General features: G+C 35.4%; 1 protein-coding gene across 1 annotated transcript; it reads right to left on the bottom strand.

The window, feature by feature from the left end:
- Positions 1–1,733: 1,733 nt before the first annotated feature.
- LOC108987823 (L-ascorbate oxidase homolog) lies at positions 1,734–4,143 on the bottom strand. Its single transcript, XM_018960880.2, has 3 exons — positions 3,819–4,143; positions 2,512–3,621; positions 1,734–2,368 (listed from the first exon to the last, which is right to left on the bottom strand). The coding sequence occupies exons 1-3, from the start codon at positions 4,064–4,066 to the stop codon at positions 2,068–2,070; spliced, it is 1,659 nt and encodes a 552-aa protein (XP_018816425.2). The 5' UTR covers positions 4,067–4,143; the 3' UTR covers positions 1,734–2,067.
- Between the last annotated feature and the right edge of the window lie 16,476 nt (positions 4,144–20,619).

The raw sequence follows: 20,619 nt of genomic DNA, 5'->3' as shown, positions 1-20,619 counted from the left end.
TCACTCTATCTAGCTCTCTCTCTCTCTAACTCCCCCCTCTATCAGGCTGCTGGCCGCCCTCACTATCTCTTGTTGGCCACCCTTCCTCCAAAAGCCCCTGCTCAGTCACACCCACACATGGTATCAAAGATCACACCACTCGAACCCTCACCCAATTTTGAAATAGAGACTACTGGAACTCTGGCCACCCTGTCACCATTTAGCCGTGCCCCTCCATGTTTGGCATTGCAACGACAAGCTCTCTCTCTACCACACACACAAACACTTTCTCTTTCCCTCTCTACCTGAGACACCACCACAACCACTCAAGAGACCACCACACCTGCTACTGATGGGAACAACCACGGGAAGCACAGCGTGAAGCAGGACACCAATGACCTTCTAGAATAATCTCCTCCGTGCATAATGTTAAGTGGATCTCTCGACTAACCTTGAAAATGAATATTGATGGAATTGTGAAATTGTGATCTATGTGGTTCTCTGTGGTGTACTGGCCGACTATCCTATGGAAGTGTTGTGATTTATGTGATTCTCTATGGTGTGGCCGAGTGCCTTGTGGAACTGTGGTGATCTGTGTGGTTCTCTATGATGTGGCCAAGTGCCCTGTGGAAGTATTGTGATATGTATGGTTCTCTATGTTGTGGCCGAGTGCCCTGTGGAAGTGTTGGGATTTCATGTGATTTTCTGGTAGAACCTTCACTTGCTGTCCAATTGCTTATTCTGTTGCATAAATGTTATTACGAATCTCTTACTTTAATTACAATTGTTATTAAGTTATGTTGTGGGGCATTTTTCCCCACTCACACTGTCATTTATTCATAAAGGGATCATTGAAATTTTTCGATTTATAACTTGTGAATGTGTTGGAAATTCTCTCCCTCGCGCTAAATCACAGCTTGTGTATGCTTGCTTGGAGTTTCCCCCCATGTGCATTGTTCTTCATCATATAATTGTTGCTAGATTTGTTATTTTTAGAGTGTCTTATAACTTGTATCTTCTTTCTAAGAATCTTACTATCGGATTGTGATTTATGTATGTAAATTGGATTTTGAGATATTTCTGGGTTTTTGGATTAAATGGATTTTATGTGAGTGGGTAAGTATCATGACCCAAGCCAAGATGAGACATTATCTCAGTGGAGCTCTTCTTGTTACTCGAGAGCTCCACCAGATGATTGTTATAATTAGTCTTTTGCATGCTTATAGTTGGAGACGTGTGACTTATATATGGATAATATTGGGGTTGGCATTGTAGGGGGTTTGTCTCGCCATATTCTTTTCCAAAGAAATGATTGTTCAAATATCGTAGCTAGGGAGTAGGATTTGATGAAAAGATCTGACCTTGAACTTCTTTCTAGGTTGGATCGATCAAGCCATTGTGACCTTGCAGTACTTCTCCACAATTTGAATGAATTCAAATGACTGAAAAGCGAAGAGACCAATTCCACTTCCTAACCTCCATGCACTAATCGATCGGATAAAGAAGCTGGAATGCTGTAGTTAATTGTGTTTTAAGTATGTTTTCAAGTGAGATATTGGTGAATACAAAAAAAAAAAAGGCGGCGGCCGAAGAACTGTTAGCAACATGTTTTTTGGTCCCCCGATTATAGGCCATTTTTTGTAGTGATCATATAATATCGTTAAATTCAAATCCATGGGCTTGAAATTGTGACAAATTAATCCCTATCCCAAAAAAATTGATGTTCCAAGAAATGATCAGTTGATCATGAAAACTATAGACAAGGGAAAATTATGGATTAATTAATATCGAAAAGAAAATTAAAAAAAAAAATGAAGATAGCATAGATATATTGTAAAATATAAATGGTACAAAAATTTAATGTCATAATTATGATCTAAAGGTTGACATATAACTTTATAAGCAGCAACAATTTGTTTTCCCAATCTCTTATTTTTTACCATCTTCTTCACTCTTTGCTTAAAAAATGTGTACAATTACATAAATTAATTACGTCTCGTCCATACACACAGTGTCTCTCCCGTTATCTCCCTCTCAGTCTGACCATGCATATATGTGGGAAGTGGTGCAGCACGATGGTAGATCATCTTAGATGCTGTACGGTGGGGGCTTGGGCATACCCTTGACAACACCACAGAGCAAGGAATTGTCCGGAATATTGTACTCGTCCCTAAGGGAGCGTGCAGGAGACAAAATGCTAGCATAGAGCTGTTGTCCCAGGTAACGCCTCTCCGCCAGCTCGGATCTTATGTTCCACATTCCAGCATTATCAAATGTCAAGAGGATGGCTGCCCATGATTTGGGAAAAACCTGGACAGTGTGCCTGCTTACAGCGTCCAAAAGATTGTAGTTCTTCCGGCGTTCTGGGTTCCATCTCCCAGGCTCAATGCTATTATATTTTTTAGTCCACAGAAAACAAAACCATGATCAGTTACAAAATCGTCATCCTTATCAAGAAATAAGTTACTAAATTATCATCACTTGCTTTAAACAACAATCAAAGAGCATATTAAGCTATTAGTAACCACTTACGCGACTGCGAAGAAGGAATACCCATCCAAATGCCAAGACTGTATGCTCTTCTCATGGTTCTCAAAGATGATCTCGACGAAGTTGCGGAAGGTCATGTTCAAGACATTCGGTGCCATAGTGACTTTGTCTGCATCTTTAGCTGGTGGGCTATCAGAGATGATGTCATATTTGAAGACCTTTTCTGTGGCTCTATAGTACTCGGCTAGCTTTAGTGGGGTGAGAGGGTCAATGTGGGAGATGCCATTGACAGCATAACGAAGCTTACCGTCAACCTTGCTAGCTGTGTTCACGAGCTTGATAGTGCGGGTAATGTTAATGGCACCGTAATGGTATGAGCCTTGAGGGTTAGGCCTGGCAGCACTGGAAGTAAGGTTCCAACGGAAGGTCCGGAATTGATTGAGAGACCAGGCCCAACCGACAGGGGCCTCAGGGATTTCAGGTGAGGCTGGGCCCTTGCCATTGGTATAGCTGATGAGACCCTTGCCAGTAAGCACGCTCTTGGTGAACCGAGTGGAGGCCACCATTAAGTAGTCCTTCGGCTTTTGGTCCGCAGTGACAAGAACTGAGAAACATTGCCCCACGTGCACGTCGAGAGATTGGTACGTGTTTTGGACTGTGTGGGAGCCCTCCATCTCGACCAACTTCATGGTATGGCCTTGGATTCTGAAGTTAAGGGAGTTCTTGAGACCAACATTGCAAATTCTGTATTTGTAGGTCTTACCAGGCTTCATGCTGAACAAAGGCTTGTCCTTGCCATCGCCCTTAGCAGATTTTCCATTGATAAGGACACCGTCTGGCCTACCAAGGGCACGGCCACCATCCAAGAATTTTCTAAGGGTGGAGTGGCTCTTAGTGTACCAGTCGCCAATAAGGACGGTGTAATCATCCTCAGGATCGGCATACGGGACAGGAATGAGTAAGCGACTATTTACGCGTAGGCCACCGAAGGCACCAGCTGCCCTGTGCATGGCGGTGGTGGCATAGTAGATGTAGCTTCCGATTTGGTCCTTCACTTGGAAGTGATAGGTGTAGTTTGTCTTGGGGGGAATGGGGCACATAGTTCCAAGCGTTCCGTCTTGCCAGGAGTTTTTCCTGTGCTGGATGCCGCTCCTGGCAATCAAATCAACAAATGAATGTCAGGTGTTTACGAGATACAAAGGTTAGTTAAAGTTTTCATGAAAGCCATCATTTTATGCCACATTTGTTTTTGGAACGAAAAAATCTAGGCATAAGCCTCGCAGCCTGCACATACAACGTCTGACATGGAAAGAAAAGAAAAAAATAAAAAAAGAATCAAGAATGAGCACCATGTCAACAGAAATGGCTCGTCTAGGTTATTGAAGACATTGACGACGACGTTGTTGTTGGTTGTGGAGTTGATATTGGGTCCCGGAAATTGACCGTTTATGAGAATGCCTTGTTGGGGGACTCCAAGTGGAGCAATGGTCCCATAGCTGACGTTCCATGTGAAGAAGAGGTAAGGATCCTCAGCCCTGATCGTAGAAATTGCCGCGGCAAAGAAGCACAACAGCAACACAAACTTCGTTTCTCCCATCCGATCTCTCTCTTCTCAATACCTATATATATGTTGCCTATTTTTGAAGAAGTTATTGGCCTTCTTCTTGCGCGCGTTTGCCCAGCCCACCGGCTTCCCCTTTTATACATCTCACAAAAAAATTCTCCACCATTCAAACTCTCCGAAATCCTTTCTGAGCTCACCCTTTTCTTTTGCCCCCTTGCATTCCGTCCTTCCTCTCAATGTCTTTCATTTCCCCCATTTCCCGAAAACAACGTCTCTCTCTCTCTCTCTCTCATATAACCATCACATATTAATGTTAATTTTCATTGAGTATATATAAATATATATATTTATATATATATATATATATATATATGACAATTGGCTTCTCAACCCAATTTTCAGTATGCAACTTTTTTACAAGTAAAAAGTGAAGTTATTAATTAATTAATACCAAACGAGATTAAATATTCTCAAATAATTTTTTCAAGAAAGAGCCAAATATGTAGTTCCATATTTTGGGCATCCGAGATCTACTTGGAGCATATCCGATCACAAAATTGCAAATCTTTTTTATGAAATGTTACCTATGGGTTAAAGACTAAAATAGTTCTTGTGATTTGCCTTTAAGACATATATATTAATTTTGTACTGATCTAATTTTAAACTTTTTAATCCCTTTGCTTTCAGTTAATATGTATATATAGTTCCTATATATTGGTTGCTTTGATAACAGCTTGAGCATATCTCCTTCAAATACCACCCTTGTAAATTCTAGCTCTGAGCAAAATTCTTCTCAGTGCAAGAGCTTCAGCCATAATTGGTTGCAACATATACTCAATATTTGCACATAAATATACTAATATCTCTCCCTCCGAGTATCTTAGAATAACTCTGAAACCCAACTCTTCTTGAATGAGCATCAACAGCTACATCCCAATTTGTTTTCACTTCACTTTTTCCTAGTTTATTCCATCTTATCAATTTCCTTGGATTCCCAAATGAGGTTGCTGTTCCTTTTGGTTATTCAAAGCTTGGTGGAATTCCTCTAACCCTTTAGTAGCTGCTTAAATTAACTTTTTTGGACATTCAAATTGATTTTCAAAGATAAAAGCATTTCTTCTTATTTGTGTACAAGATTGATTGAATCTGCCATGCAACACATAACTAGCTTCTGAACAATTCCATAGAGAATGACCACCTGATTCCTTATTTATTTCACAAATTGGGCAAATGGGAGTATTTATTATCTACCTCTTGAACAAGTTTTGTCTGATTGGAAATATATCTTGACCTGCTTTCCAAACAAAGTGTTTAACACTACCTAAGACTTTTAAACCCCATTTTTGCTTCCAACATGTTTCTATTGCAAACTGCTTTGAAGTTTCTCCTCTCATTATTCTCTTTTTGGTACGTTCCAGATGGTATACACTTTTGACAAAATGAATCCCATTATTGGTATAACCCCAAATCATTTTATCTTCAACTCTCATTCTGCTAAATGATATACTTCAAATCACCTCAGCTTCTTCTCTATTGATCAAAATCTCTTCAACGACAATTTTATTCCATCTTCCTGTCTCTTCATAAATATGTTCTTTAAGTATGGAGTCTCGGTCTAGGAGCTTAATAGGAGACTAAACTCTATATGAAGAAGCGATTGGTATCCACTTATCCCTCCATATCTTGATCTTTTGGCCATTCTCCACCCTCCATATCTGTCATTCTTTAAGCAAACCCATTGAGGACCATAAACTTCTACATATAAAAAAGGGTCCATGTCCTATTTTTGCTCCAGAAAATGGTCATGTTTGAAATATTTATCCTTCATAATTTGTGCAGCCATAGAAGATTAATTATTTAACATCCTCCGACACTGTTTTTCCAACATTGCTTTATCGAAATATTCTATATCTCGAAAACCCAACCTCCTTTTTTTTTTATTCCCCATCTTTGGCCAACTTTTTCATTTAAACCTCTTATCATTTTGCTCGTGAACCCACCAAAATCTAGCCATCATCGAGGATATCTCTTTACACAACTTCCTTGGTAGTTTGAAGATACTCATAGGGAAAGTTGGAATTGCTTGGATGACCATCTTGAGAAGTATCTCCTTACCCACTTGGGACAAAAAATTATTCTTCTAGTTATTTATCTTTTGTTACACTCTCTGTTTTATACTCCTAATGGTATTGTATTTTGATATACCCACTATTGTTGGCAAACCCAGGTACTTTTCGTAACTACCACTAGGTGAGACAGCAGCAGCTTGAATAATCTGATTCTTGATTGTTGAGCCAGTATTGAAGCAAAAAAAAAAGTCTGCTTGTTTAAACATTGACCAGAAGCTTTCACATACGTGTTCAATAGCAGCTGAATTTTTGCCCATTCAGTAAAGTGCTTGCAGAATATTACACAGTCATCTGCAAAAAGTAGATGATTTATCCTTATGCCTCCCCTTTCTACTGTCACCCCCTTTACATCTCATATTCTTTCAAATAGATCTATCAGAGAACCCAGACCTTCACCACACAATATGAATAGATAGGGAGATAGAGGATCTCCTTGTCTAATGACTCTTAATGGGAGTATTTGTTTTTCCCTTGGTTGTCCATTAACAAGAACAAAAATGAGATTGTGGAAACACAGTCCATTATCAGAGCTATGTACCCACTTTTCTACAAAATCTAGTTTTGTCAACATAGCTTCCAAATAAGACCATTCTATTCTATCAAAGGCTTTTGACTTATCTAATTTGTCATGCTTCCTATTTTTCCCTTCTATCTTGTTTTCATAAAGTTTAGAACTTTATAGGCCACCATAACATTATCGACTAGTAATAAAAGCACTATAGTTGTTGGAGATGATCGTCGGGAACACTTTCTTTAACATGTTAGCTAAAGTTTAGAGAATGATCCATACCCTCCCCTCTTAAGAAACTTAGAGTTGCATTACAAATCTCATCTCCTACTATATTCCAATAGGATTGGAAGAAGCATGCTCCATAACCATTTGGGTCTGGGGACTTTAATGGTGCTATTTGATGAAGTGTCTTCTCACATTCAGCTCTAATGAATACCTTTTGAAGTTTGGCATTCTTTTCCTTTGCCACTCGTGGTTCAACTGGTATCAACCATTCTTCAATCACCTCATTTATAATGTTGCATGAAAATGCCACTAAATTGATACCAATGGTTTTTAGCTCTCTGTCTCCATTTGATGTCATCTTGTTCTAGTAAAATATCCAACTCTTTTTGGAGGCTTTTAATTGCTTTAGTATTGTGGTATCCTTCTTCCTCTTGCATCTTTTTGAGCCATTCTGTTTTGATCACTATATCTTTTTACTATCTCAAAAATTTTGGGAGTTTATTGAACCAAAGCCCTACTATAGAACTTTAAATTTCCTTTTACCCTCCTTGAAGGTATTGGGTTAGCTACAGCCTTCAACCATTCTATTGTTATTATCTGTTCATGTTCTTCATTTGTTGCCCAACTAGCTTCATATCTGAACACACTTTTCCTATATCTTTTCATTTGTTTGTCCTCATTAATAGACAACAGTATAGGCTTGTGATCTGAGCTTCTTGCAGCCAATACTTCAACACTAATGTCTTTATTAAGTTTTGACTACTTAGGATTTACAACTGTCCTATCTAGTCTTTCTTTTGTAAAAGAGTCATCTTCATGCTTATTGCTCCACGTAAATTTGTAACCCCTCCAAGTCATATAGATTGTTAACTTCCAAGCTCCCTCTCTTCTTAGCTTGTGAAAGAATCTCATTGAAATTCCCTAGTACACACCAAGGTTGATTATCTGAAAGTTTAAGAAATGACATAAGTGCCCATTACTCTTTTCTCTTATTGGTTTCATGGTGTCCATAAAAACCTGTGAGAGTCCACTTAGTATTGTCATCATCATCAGTTATCAAAGCATTGATCATGTGTTGTTGAGAGAAGTTCATTATTTCAACTTCAACTTCCAATCTCCATAACATTGCCAAACCCGCACTTCTTTTACATACCCATCGGTTCTACCACAAAACATCCTGCAAAACACAGTCTTTTCTTTAAACTTTAAAACTTACATATTTCAAAGAAATACAAACTCAGATATATAAGGAAATCTAGCTTTAAAAATTCAGTTGAACAACATTAAACCAGGAATATCCAAACTATAGCATATATAAGGCAAAAAAAAAAAGGCATAACTAGATAGCATTCATAAAGATGAGCACATGCATGAATAAAGTCTTTATAAAAAAAACCATCACACAACAATGAAAATAGACAGAAAAGAATTATAAAGTTTATAATTCCATCAAGTCAAAGGCTTTCATATAAATAATGTCCAACTAAAATCCCTAAAGTCCCCAACAAGGGAGACACATAATTCCCTCAAGTCATTCTACTTGTTGATGCAAACAAAATTTCACATCATGCCCCAAAAAGTTACAAAATATGGAAACCCTTGAAAGTTTATATATAGCAATGCATCGAATGTATATATGAATCTCCAAAAAAAATAGTGGGTCTAGTACTCTGAAAATTTACGTTGGAATACAAAATAATGGGTGAACACATTAATTCTTGATTAATTTCAAACTTAATAGATTTAGGCTCAACATTAATCATGAGAACGTACTTATAAACGTTCATAGTAGTATGTTTGAACATTCGAAAGTTTTCACGAACTGACTCAATCGCGTAGTCAATGTAGCCATTCACTATGATGTCAGAAGGACAATTTTATTTATTTGAAGTACCTAAAAGTGTCAAAATAGGATACGATCTACACCATTAGTTTCATTTGAATATTTAGGATTTTATGGCGAAATAAATACATTTTCAATTTTCGGACGAAATGCTTTTTCGGAAATGTATTTTAATTATTTCGAAGAACTTCGAAACTGAAATTTGATAAACTATTTGCACCCTAAGGTTAGTATGTATATTTAAAATTTTATAGTCCAAAGTTTATTTTCACTTTTTTGGAGTAAATAGTAACCTCGATAGTAGCACCAAGTGCAGTGTTTGCAAAATCACAGTGTGGAATGTCCAAATTATGTTAGAGAAGTTTTATTTGGATACTTGACAAGTCATTTGCCTTACTTGGTGAATAGTATTGGACACTTGGCATCAAGAGGAATCAAGAAATGGAAATGTGAAGGAAATCAAGCATTGAGATCATGACACTTAAGCAAAATAGTGAAATACTATTCCACCCAACCATCCATTTTGTGCCAAACCAAGGAGAGTTTCAACTCTAGTGAAATTCCAAAAACTTGATTGAAACCAAAACCTTAAACGATTTCTCCAAACCCCAAACTTGTTTCCAAACCCTAAATGGATCCGGTTTCTAGCTTAGTCTTCAATCACTTGATTAAATTACTTTCAAATACTATTAACCAATCCAATTTATGTTATGACAACATTATTTAGCCCTTTAAACCTTAGAAATTTTATATTCAACCAAGAAAAATTAGATTTGGTCTTTATAGCAACTCAAACCATAACCAAACTCTTTTTAAACCCCAAATTGAGGCCCATTCGGTTATGGCCCATTAAGGCCCACAAAATTCGACCACCTTGGCAAGACTTGTGGAGAAAGTCCCCCCCCCCCCTTCCATGGCTGACCAACCTCTACCCAATGCAACCCCTAATTGTACTTGATGTGAGAGTAAAATCCACCTCATCACCACTCATCCACACGGCAACTTTAGACAACCAATATCATGGGCTGGTTTATCCCTTGTTTTGGTCAAAACCACCATCACTCAAGTGTCACTCAAGACTTCTCTTCACCCCTCATATTTTGTAAGAGGCGTTCAGACCATCCCTTTTCATTTCATCTCTTTTCCCACACGTTTCTTGGAGAGAAACTCAGAAGCTATCTCCGATAGCTTTCCTAACCCCTATTTCTTGCCATTGTTGAAGCCTTTGTAAGTATTTTCTCACCAATCACCCTTCAAAAAATTGTTCCTATTTGAGTCTAGTTTCTGTGGATACATTTTTTGTTTATTTCTATGGTCATTTGGCTGGTAAAAAGTTATTTCAACCATGGAAAGGTCGCTATGCATGATAAACTAGACTGTGGTTGATGTTTTGGAGTTTTTGGCCAAGTTACTGGAAAGTTCTTGGTTCGAAATTCTTATGGAGTGTAGTTAATATGTGAATATAAACTTTTTATGAGGATTAGGTGCATGTAATAACCTTTTGATGAAAGTTTTTCTTAGATAAAAAAATTTGGAAACTGCAAGGAATAAAACAGTTTCTGTTTTATAAACTCTTGAATATTTTGTTGTTTAATTATGCTCCAATGAATTTGATATTTTTATTTGATGAGCCTAAGTCTTTAATCTACATGTTAGGACATTAGTTTGAAAATTTTATGTGTTGGTTTTTAAAGATATGATTTTTATACATAAGGATACTCAGTTAAGCCAAAGATGTGAGGATTTTAGCTAGATCCATGTTTTGGTATAATTGTGGTCATATGATTTAAGTTTAATGCTGGCATCTACTTTAGAACATTTTTTTTAAACTATATAATGTTGATATTTTGGGATTTTTTATCATCCTATGTCTCTGAAAAAGTGGGTTGATCAAACCTATGTCTTGGATAAAATGGGTTGATCAAACTAAAGTTGAGAAAAATTCTGTTTCGATGAAGTGTCAGAGCTGAGTGCTTGAAGTTGGATTTTTGTGACTTTTGGTGATGTTTACTTGATGATTCAAAGCATGTTAGCTCTTAGGAGTGTGTTATGGACATGTTAGAAGTAATGTTTTGAACTTTTGTAGTTTTTGGAGATATTTTAAAAAGAGTCAAAACCTTGAGATTCAAGGATTTGTGTTTTAGTTAAAAAAGTTTGAATCTTTTTATTGAAACGTTTTGTGTTTTTGTGATGAGGACTTTTTATATTGTTTTAAACTTTTAAGCATACTTCTAAGCATAGAATATGAGGATCTATGTTGCAATGTTTTGGTTTAAGCATAAATTTTGAAGTTGGATAGAATTACAACAAAAACCAAGAGTAATGGCCTATGGATATTTCGGCCATAGTGTGATTTTCATATTTATGATTTGTTTTAAATTTTTTTAATTAAATATTTGAGTTTAAGACAAAATTTACATGAGAAATGTAAATTTTAGTGATTTTTAGAGTTAGGATTTCACATCCAAAGGTTAGGGGTAACATGACAATTTTACTCTTAGATAGCATTTTTCATATTTCTAAGTTATTAGTAATAAATTTCCTAACATTTAGAGTTCCTACTTACAATTTCTCGAGTTTCATATTTTTTTTAGTAAACGCGACAATCACTGTAAGTTAACTTCTAACTTACTGTCAGATTATTATGTGTGTGATAGGTAAGAAAACTATTGTTTATTTACTTATGTTATCATATATGTCATGATATGCCATGTTACTACATGTTCACCTATTATACATAATATTCTTTCACGCAATGTTTATCTATTACACCTTAAATTCTATCATTTAATGCTTTTGATTACACATTATATTCTATCATGTTAGGTTTATCTATTACACGTTATGTCATATCAAGTAATGTTTATCTGTTACGTGTTATGCCATGTCATGAAACATTTTTATGTTTCATGTTATGCAGTGTCACGAAATGTTTGTATGTTTCATGTCACATCATGTCATTCGTCTTACATACATGTCATATTATTTTACGTTAAGTCATTTGTCCTTTTATTTCATGTCACGTTATGTCTCGAGTATAGTTTGTATATCTCGAAAACAATATTTTCCTAGTCTAGTCATGTTACCTCCACGTACAGTCTAGTTATTGTTCAAGTCATTACTACATTATCCTGGTAATCCCATGAGACAAGACTACTCTATCGTGGTAACCCCATAAGACAAGAATATCATCATGGTAGCTCCATTAGATAAGAACATTATAGCAACTTCATGAGACAAGGACATCATGGAAACCCCATGAGACAATAATACAATTCAAGTAAATGATTATTTCACGTTCAAGTTCATGTTTAATTTCACGTTAAGTTCATGTTCAGTCCATGTCAAGTTTCATGTCCAATTCAAGCTCAGTTTCACGTTATGTCTATTTCACGTTCAGTTCAAGTTCAATTCACGTTTAGTTATATGTGATGTTTAGTTCACGTCAGTTTATTTCTTCTCATGTCAGCTTAATTCATGTCAATCCAAGTTCAATTCAAGTCATATAAGCACATGTGATGCTAATTGTCAAGTCACGCCAAGCTTATTGATGATTATGTTATGCATTCATGCTTTTATTGTTATGCATACATCTTAAAACTGTCAATCAAGTTTTTTGTTAACTTGCTTAGATTTGTACTGAAATCTCACCTTGGTAGTCTCAACTACCATTCACTCTGAAATGGTAGATCATGTGTCGAGATCAGGAGATGCAGCAAATGATCGACTAGAGGCGGTCCACTAGACAGCGATGACGCGATGCGAAGCTCATCGCTTTGATATTCCGTTTCATCGATAGTATTATGACCTCCTTGACCGAGTTGTGCGAGCTACTCGATGGATTAACCTAGTAGCTACATTAGTTTTGCATGCACTTAGGAAGCTCTATCTCAAGTGCTCTTATGGTGCAGACCTTTTGGACTTACGTTGTGACCTAAACGTATATTATCTTCAGTCTATGAAACACGTTTTAATGTTTTGGGCTATAGCATTTTGGTACGTTATGTAGTGGTCAAAAAAAAAATTATTCGCTATGAATATTGCATATTTCTAGATGCATACTAAGTGCATTGCATTCTTAATTGTCATGAACAGAAGCAGTTAACCTTGTGTTGCATGTCCCGACACTTCAGAGTCCATCTGATGCTAAGCAAAAATTTGGGGGTGTCACACATTTAGTGACATTTTTTTCCTGTCAGAAACTTTAGACTCACAAAAAATCAAAATTGTTGTAGTACCCCACTAGTTAGGTAAAAAAGTCAATCAAAAGTTCTCCACCATTACAACACCAGTCTACATTACTAAATCCCTCTAGAATTGTCATTATCCTAAATCTCAAAAAATAATGCACCTAACAAAGCTAGGCATCTGCATGATACCCCATACTAAGTGAATAGACATGGTGAATGAGATCGCATATTACTTCAAGGGAGAAATGATTGATCGTTATGATGATTCCAAGAGACTCCATAGCCAATTGTATCATTAACTAGTTCTTTTTTAATATTAGTCTATATGTGATTAGAGCCTCCCTCGAGACATTACAAAGGATACTAGAGCCAATTTTATGCAAAGTTCATAGCTATAAGAAGCATAATAGGCTTAGTGGGTAAGATGGCTTGAAAGGGAAAAGAATCGCACAAGAGTAGCCTGACCTGATAGTTTGTTCGACTGAGCTCAACTTTTGGTTCAAGCATGGTCGAGCAAGCATCAGAACAATTATAGACTAATAATTTGTTAAATAACTTGCTTGAGTCTCAATTGAGCAAAAATCCCAGTATTAGTTTTGTTCTAAATTTTAAAGAGTTTCAATCTAAATTGAGTTATAATGAGTATTTCGGATAATTAGTACTTTTATGAATGTAGTAGTTTTTATTAGGAGTTTTGTTTTAATTAGATTAGGTTTTAACTAGAGTTTGATTATAACAAATTTTAGAGTTTTAGTATAATTAGAGTCTTCAATTGTGAGCCTATAACAAGAAACAATCTATTATTCAGATTTGATATGAAAGTACTCTTAGAGAGTTTTTCTCTATCCCTTATTATTTAGGGTGTGCTTTTATGGAAGATCTGGTTCATTTTTGTGAAATAGATATTTGTTTTATCTATTTCGGTCCATTTGTAGCATCAAATTTGGTCTGTGCGTTGCACCGTTGGCATCAACATGCGAATCACATAAATAGTTAGATGAAGGAAGTTTATGAGTGCAATATTGCAGACGATATGAACAATTGGAGGCCCATTTTGGGCAACATATGGATCACCAACCTATGAAACACTTGCAAAAGATATTCACAAGGCAGATTAGGCTCTGACCGATTGTCACTACAAAAAACAAAAGGCATTTGGGACCTATTATTTGCGACGATAATGACCATTTGGGATAAAAACAGACTCATTTTAGCAAGAAATAATTATTTTCGCAAGAAATAGCTGACAACAAATAAGCAATTTTCTTATAGTTTGTTTGGGCACTTTGGTTGTCACGCTCCATATTTGGGGTTAACCCTTTAAATTTGAAATCCACAAAATCTAAATTTAGATATAATAATCCTCCAAAACTCAAATGTCTCAAAATTTATTCCAAGTAGAATAATCTAAACATTGAAAATTTTTCTCTTAACTCAAACTAATCCACTTAAGCCACCTAGCACTTATCTCACATTTATCTTATAATCGTGTCATATGCTATATATTCTAACTCTCACAACCATCAAAATCTTCTGAAAAAGATGGTGGAGATAAACGAGTGAGTCCACCTACTTAGGGGTGTAATCAGTCCCACCGTACGTTGGGTTGCTTTACGTGATTAAGGTTATCATGGGTGCTTGGTTAATGGGATGATCCGTTACCATGGCCTAGTTTTTGCTACTGTTGCGGTGTGGAGGTGCAACTTGTTTCTTAGTTTGTATGTGGTTGGGACTTTTTTTAGACTAAGACGTGTTTGGTTTGACGTGGAGGAGCAAGTGGTAGAGGACTCACTGCATGGGGTGGGTTGAGAAGGAAGGGAATTGAGCAGCAACCCTAGGTTAAAGATGACATCATTTTTGCATGAGGAAGGCTTATATACATGCAGGTCTAAGGCCATGTTCAGGAAGTAAGATGAGTTTAGAACATCTTTTCTCAGCTCAAAATTTTTCATAATTTCATTTTCAAGTACTACTCAAACATAAAACACTTTTCGATTTCAAATCTTCAACCTTTTTCACTTAATCATTACAACTTTCTCAAACTTCCAAATAAAACACAAAAAATAATACAAGTTTTTCAAATTTCAAAACAAAAATTATATTCAAAATTTTTTTTAACTTTATAATATTTTTATTCAATTTTTTTCCTCTCCTTTTCTGAAACCCAATAAAATATCTTAAATCAAACCATTTCACTATTTACTATTAGTTATTGAACTCTCATCTTATCTCATATAGGGTTTCATAGGTCAAAGGTAATGCACACAGGTTTAGCCTATTTCATGGCCGGGTTTTGTTCTTAAGTTGGTCTCTACACACATATACATAGGCTAGGTCCAGTTTTATGAGTTGAAATAACTTTTGAAGTGTGGGGTTGAAATAACTTTTGAATAAATAAATTATATTAATTTTTAGGAGTTGAGGAATTCTAGGCAAGTTTTCCTAAGCCAGGTATTGATTGACTTTGGGGTGGTGGTAGTAAATTCGATTTTTTGAGGATGAATTATTGAACACTATTTTATTACAACTTGGCCAAAATAATTTCAACCATATGGAGAAGAGATAAAAATATATATATATATATATATATATAATTAAGAAGAAGAAGAAGAAGAAGACAGGAAGATGAATCTACTTGAAAATCGAGAGGATTGAGGTATAGATGTGCAGGATTTGAGTACAAATTCTCTCCAATCCAAAGAGAATGTTGTAGTGTGCACGGCTATCATAAGCATAAAAGAGCTTAGAAGACAATAAGGCTTGAAAAGGAAAGAAAATCGCATGAGAAATGCTCAAATTGAGAGTTCGTTAAACACTCACTTGACCAAACGTCGTGCAAACATCGAATAGATAGTTAGCTTAAAATCTCGCTCAAGTCTCACTCGAGCAAAATTCCGTTCTTGAGTATTTAAGATAATTAGGATTTTTAATAACAAAGTAATGTTATTAGAAGTTTAGTTTTAATTAGATTAGGTTTTATCTAGAGTTTGATTAAGATTAGTTTTAGAGTTAGTTTTATTTTATTTTAAATTCTTCAATTGTAAGCCTATAAAAAGGTCAATATAGGTCTCGTTTGTTTTCTCAGATGAGTCGAGATAAATTGAGATAAAAGTTGAAAGTTGAATAAAATATTGTTAGAATATATTTTTTTAAAAGAAATTTTATTTGTAGTCCTGAATGGGGTATTGCGTGTGCAGTCACATTGATGAATGATGGTAAAAGGAAAAAAATATCATTTTTAAAAGGATATTATTATAATTTTAAAAAAATGTTAAACATAACTGTATGGACTTGCATGAGCAGTCCTCATTTGGGACTATATGTAGACTAACTTTTTTTTCAATATTATTTTTATTTTGAGATTTGAAAAAGTTAAATTTTTTATTTTCTTTATGTGGAAATTTAGAAAAGTTATAATGATTAGATAAGATAAGATGAAAGATTTTGTGAAAGTGAACGAGGCCATTGTCATATTTTTAAGGAAGCGCTGATTATTATTATTATTTAGATATTATTATAAAAATACTCTTTGAGAGAGCTTTTCCCTATCTCATATTATCTTTAGAGTGCATGCTCTAAGATTTACATAAGAATTGTTCTGTTTTCGTAAAACATAACTGTTTTGTAACACCCCAAAAGAAATTAGACTAAAAGATTTTTTTTTAAATGGGACAATTGGTTATGCCATGAAAAATTTGGAAAAGTCTATGCATTTTTAACTAGTTAGGATATTGGTTTGAAAGCAAAGTCGAACTATGATCAGTAAAGAGAACGTGTAGCTATTTGGATTTTTTAAGACACTTAGGATCATAATTAGACAAAAAGATTTGGACCATTGGATTCGTTAGAATCTTTAGAATCTTATGGTGCAATAAAAATGTTTGTGATTTTTGGGTGCCAAATGAGTCATAGGAGAGCACCACGTGTCATCTAGTGTGCCATGTCATCAACAAGATGTCACCATGCCATGTAGGATGCCTAAGTCAGCTGAAAAAATCTAGGAATCTCATTTTACACATAGCACCATCACTACCGTCCATTTAATCTTCATTTACACACGTCAGGCATAGTAAACATGTGCAAGAAAATTGTGTGCAAAACAAGTCAAAGTCATGCTCTCTTACATGACCATACCTCTCTTACAAACACTATGCCTTGACACTTACAGCCCTTGTACCGAACTGACCAGCCCTCCCCACACTTTGAATTTCATAATTTCTTCATCTGCCCAGCACAACACAATCGGATTACATATTTTCTCCCACACACACACGTCTAATTTTGCAAGCAATCTATCCAAAGCCATGCTTAGCATGCCCTGCACAACCCCATGCCTGCCCTTGTACCGAAATTGTCCAGCCAACAACTCAAATTCCCACCCATTCAATCCACTCCTCACCTTGCATCTTGGTTTGCTTCATTATTTTTGTTAGGCACAAGCTCAACTTCACGGGCAATAAGCCATCATCCCCATGCCCTGCACTGTACTGAACCATCAGCCCCTCATTTCTAGTCCCTTTTGTTTCCCACATCCACATTTCACTCGCTCTCATTCTGTCTTCCTCACTTACACAAGCTAAACACTCCAAACTTTTCACCAAGTAGAAACGAGTGAGAGAGAGTAGGAGGGAGCAAGTTTTTCTCCAAGTGCTAATCTCGCGGTATGTCTTTTTCCTCACGTCTTTCTCTTCTATTTTTTGGTACTCAAGATAAGAACATGTTAGCATGTGTGCAAGTAAAATAGTTTATTTTTGTGAAGTTGGGTAAGGCTCAATTTTGGCTAGCATGGTAACTATAAGTTGTTATGGATTTGAAGGTTTAATATGAAGTTGCCGAGTAAGTATAGGATCTGCATGTATGATGAGTTCAGTTTTGATAAGTTAATAATTTGATTGTGGTACTGAAATTTATGATCATTACTTAAGTATTATCATAACAGAAGTTACCTAAATCATAAGGTTAGTAAAAATGATATCGGTTAGTATCTTTGTTACAAGTGTTGATAACTTGAGTTTGTGAGTTGCAAATATTGAGGTTATAGGATTGGTATGGTGAGTATAGTCTCTGTTTAGGCTTATAAAATGAGTATGTGTTCAGTTGTATAATAAACCTTAAAATGTAATATATTAGAAGTTGATTTGTAGCACAATGTTAGTTGCATATCTCGATTGGACTTTGGTTTTTGTATATGACATTTTTACATGTGGATCTCTCGAACTTGTGTTATTTTATTGTCTTAGGACTTTCAGGAACTATCATTTGACAAGAGTATTTCTATAATCTTAGGTCATCTTGAAGATTTAAGAACCTAATGTACATTAGAAACAAAGCACACCACCAATGGTTCTTGGAATGATGTTCTGAAGTATAAGTTTTATTTTATATTGCTTTCTTCTGATCCGAAAATTTTATGACATGAGCTAGTATATGTAAATGACATTAAACACTATTCTAGGATGGGAACAAGGAGTGATTCTCAGAAAAGTGATTATAAATACAAAGATAGGCTTTAAATTACACTAAGTGCATGCTTATATATACATGATAGTTGGAAGTTGGTGTTTTCTTAGATTTTTTGTATAATAAACGGCCACATTCTAAGTTCACAAATAGATTTAAAACAGATAATATATGAGTTTTATAAAGTTTTGTGAATTTAGGGCCAGTTTGTAATTTTTGAAAAGTATAGGGGTACAAAGGTAATTTCTCAAGAATAAAGGGACTTATTTGCAAATTCCTATTTTTTTTTGGAAATCTAGAGTTTAGTATAATTTATGAGTTACATGGAAGACTCTAATCTTAGTTAATTTAATTATTTCAACAATTTCTTTAGAGGTACCTATTGGTAAGCAAGAGAGACTACAAATTTTTTTCTAACTTACTCCCGGTTTATGCTATTATGTTAAATGATAAATTCCATATTAGTGATCCATGTTATTATTCTAAGTTTTCATTAATATCTAAAACGTTCATGTCATATTATATTACCATATTTCATGAAGCATGCATATATGTTATGAAATATGAGTCAAACATGTAACTAATTTTTGTCACGACCCCAATGCTAGAATGAGAGACTATCCTAGGGGAACTCCCTCATCCAGTTTGGAATGTATAATGGAATGGAATCCCTTGGATTGAAAAAGAACTGTCAACGGATTTTGAATGGGATCAAAAGATTTCCGAAGTGAAGTCGAAAGCACCTAACTCTGGTGGGTGCGAAATGAATAAATACTCTTGTAATGGTTAATTCGAACTATCTGAGTATCTTTGTATGGCGTATACATAGCTGGTCTAAAAACCTATGATGTGGTGTGGTAACCAGTAGGAGCACACAGTTTATGGGGAACCGTGAAGCGTCCACCCTCTGTAAGAATAAGAACAAGAATAAACAAGATGTTTTATGAAAGCAAGCATGTCATGAAGTATGAGATTCTGATGATGTTGACTTTTTGTTTTTCAAACAAGTTCATGGCAATCATGCATACATGTCATGTTTATTATTGTGCATACTTTGTAAACTATTAGTAGATTAGTAGTATAACTTATTGAGATTTGTGAAAATTTTATATTGGTAGTCCCAACTACCATTCCCACCCAAAATGGTAAAAGTTGTGTCGGGTCATCATGAAGATGAATGATCAAGCCTAGACGAAATCGATTAACGAGGGATTGGACCTTTGAGGAGATTATGGAGATCATCCTCTAATTTTTTAATATTATTTTGTTGTTGATAGTCGAGCTGCGTAAGCAACTGAACCTGTAGATTGGAGACTTTGTAGACATTTGTAACTAAGAAGGTCCTACTCCACTACAATATTTTCTTAGTTTAAGGTTATGTCTTTTATGGATAATGAACTAGCATTTATGTTTAATGCTATGAAAAGTATTTTGGGATTTTAGTTTATTCTGGTGCAATTTATAATTGAACAAATTTTTTGCTGCGATTATTACTACTGCTATATGCATGCTAGGTACATTACATATTATATATCATGAACTCCGTATGTAACCTTGCATTGTATGTCCTAATACTTCAGTCTTAGTTCAAGCTGAAGCGGAGGTTGGAAGCATCACATGTGCTTTGTATATTTTTGCTGCACTCATTGCATCAAATTCGTTCTGTAAGCTGCATCACAACCTACATAGAAATATAAGACTTGAGTTGTGTCACCTACGATGAAATGGAGTGACGATTGAGGACGTCATGAATTTAAGGAGTGAAGATTGTGATACCCTATTCTTAATGAGTATAGGTGGTAAATAGGATCTCATATTGTTTATATATATATATATATATATTTCTATTCAAATCTAGAAGACTATTCCTTGAGACTACGAAAGATAAAAATCCGTAAAGATAGAATCGAAGAGAAAATTACAGCTAGGCTACGATTCAGTGGTCTGTTGTCTCAACAATCCTCTACAACGACATGTCATGATAACGTTTACTTCTAAAAATCCGATACCTATCGATCGGATTGATACCGATACCCCTCTTCAATAAGCTTTTGGTACGAAGGCTTTTGACCCAACAAAGAAATTAAGAACCCATCTTTGAAGCATGAGACTCTATCTGCATACCAAAGTTGATGGGAGGATTGAGTCTAAGCAAAAGTGTGGGACATGAATAATAGAGCCTTCTTAATTAGTAGAAGTACTTGGAGGTTTGGTTTTAAGAAATTAAT

The sequence above is a fragment of the Juglans regia genome, chromosome 3, assembly GCF_001411555.2.
Source record: "Juglans regia cultivar Chandler chromosome 3, Walnut 2.0, whole genome shotgun sequence".
In the NCBI taxonomy this organism is placed as follows: Eukaryota; Viridiplantae; Streptophyta; class Magnoliopsida; order Fagales; family Juglandaceae; genus Juglans; species Juglans regia.
The sequence above is the reverse complement of the archived record's forward strand: the minus strand, read 5'-3'. Positions and strand labels throughout refer to the sequence as shown.

Coding starts and splice junctions, on each gene's coding strand:
- LOC108987823 (XM_018960880.2), bottom strand. CDS start 4,066: ATGGGAGAAACGAAGTTTGTGTTGCTGTTGTGCTTCTTTGCCGCGGCA. Junction 3,622..3,818: donor GAGCCATTTCTGTTGACATG/GTGCTCATTCTT, acceptor TTTGATTGCCAG/GAGCGGCATCCAGCACAGGA. Junction 2,369..2,511: donor TATTCCTTCTTCGCAGTCGC/GTAAGTGGTTAC, acceptor AAAATATAATAG/CATTGAGCCTGGGAGATGGA.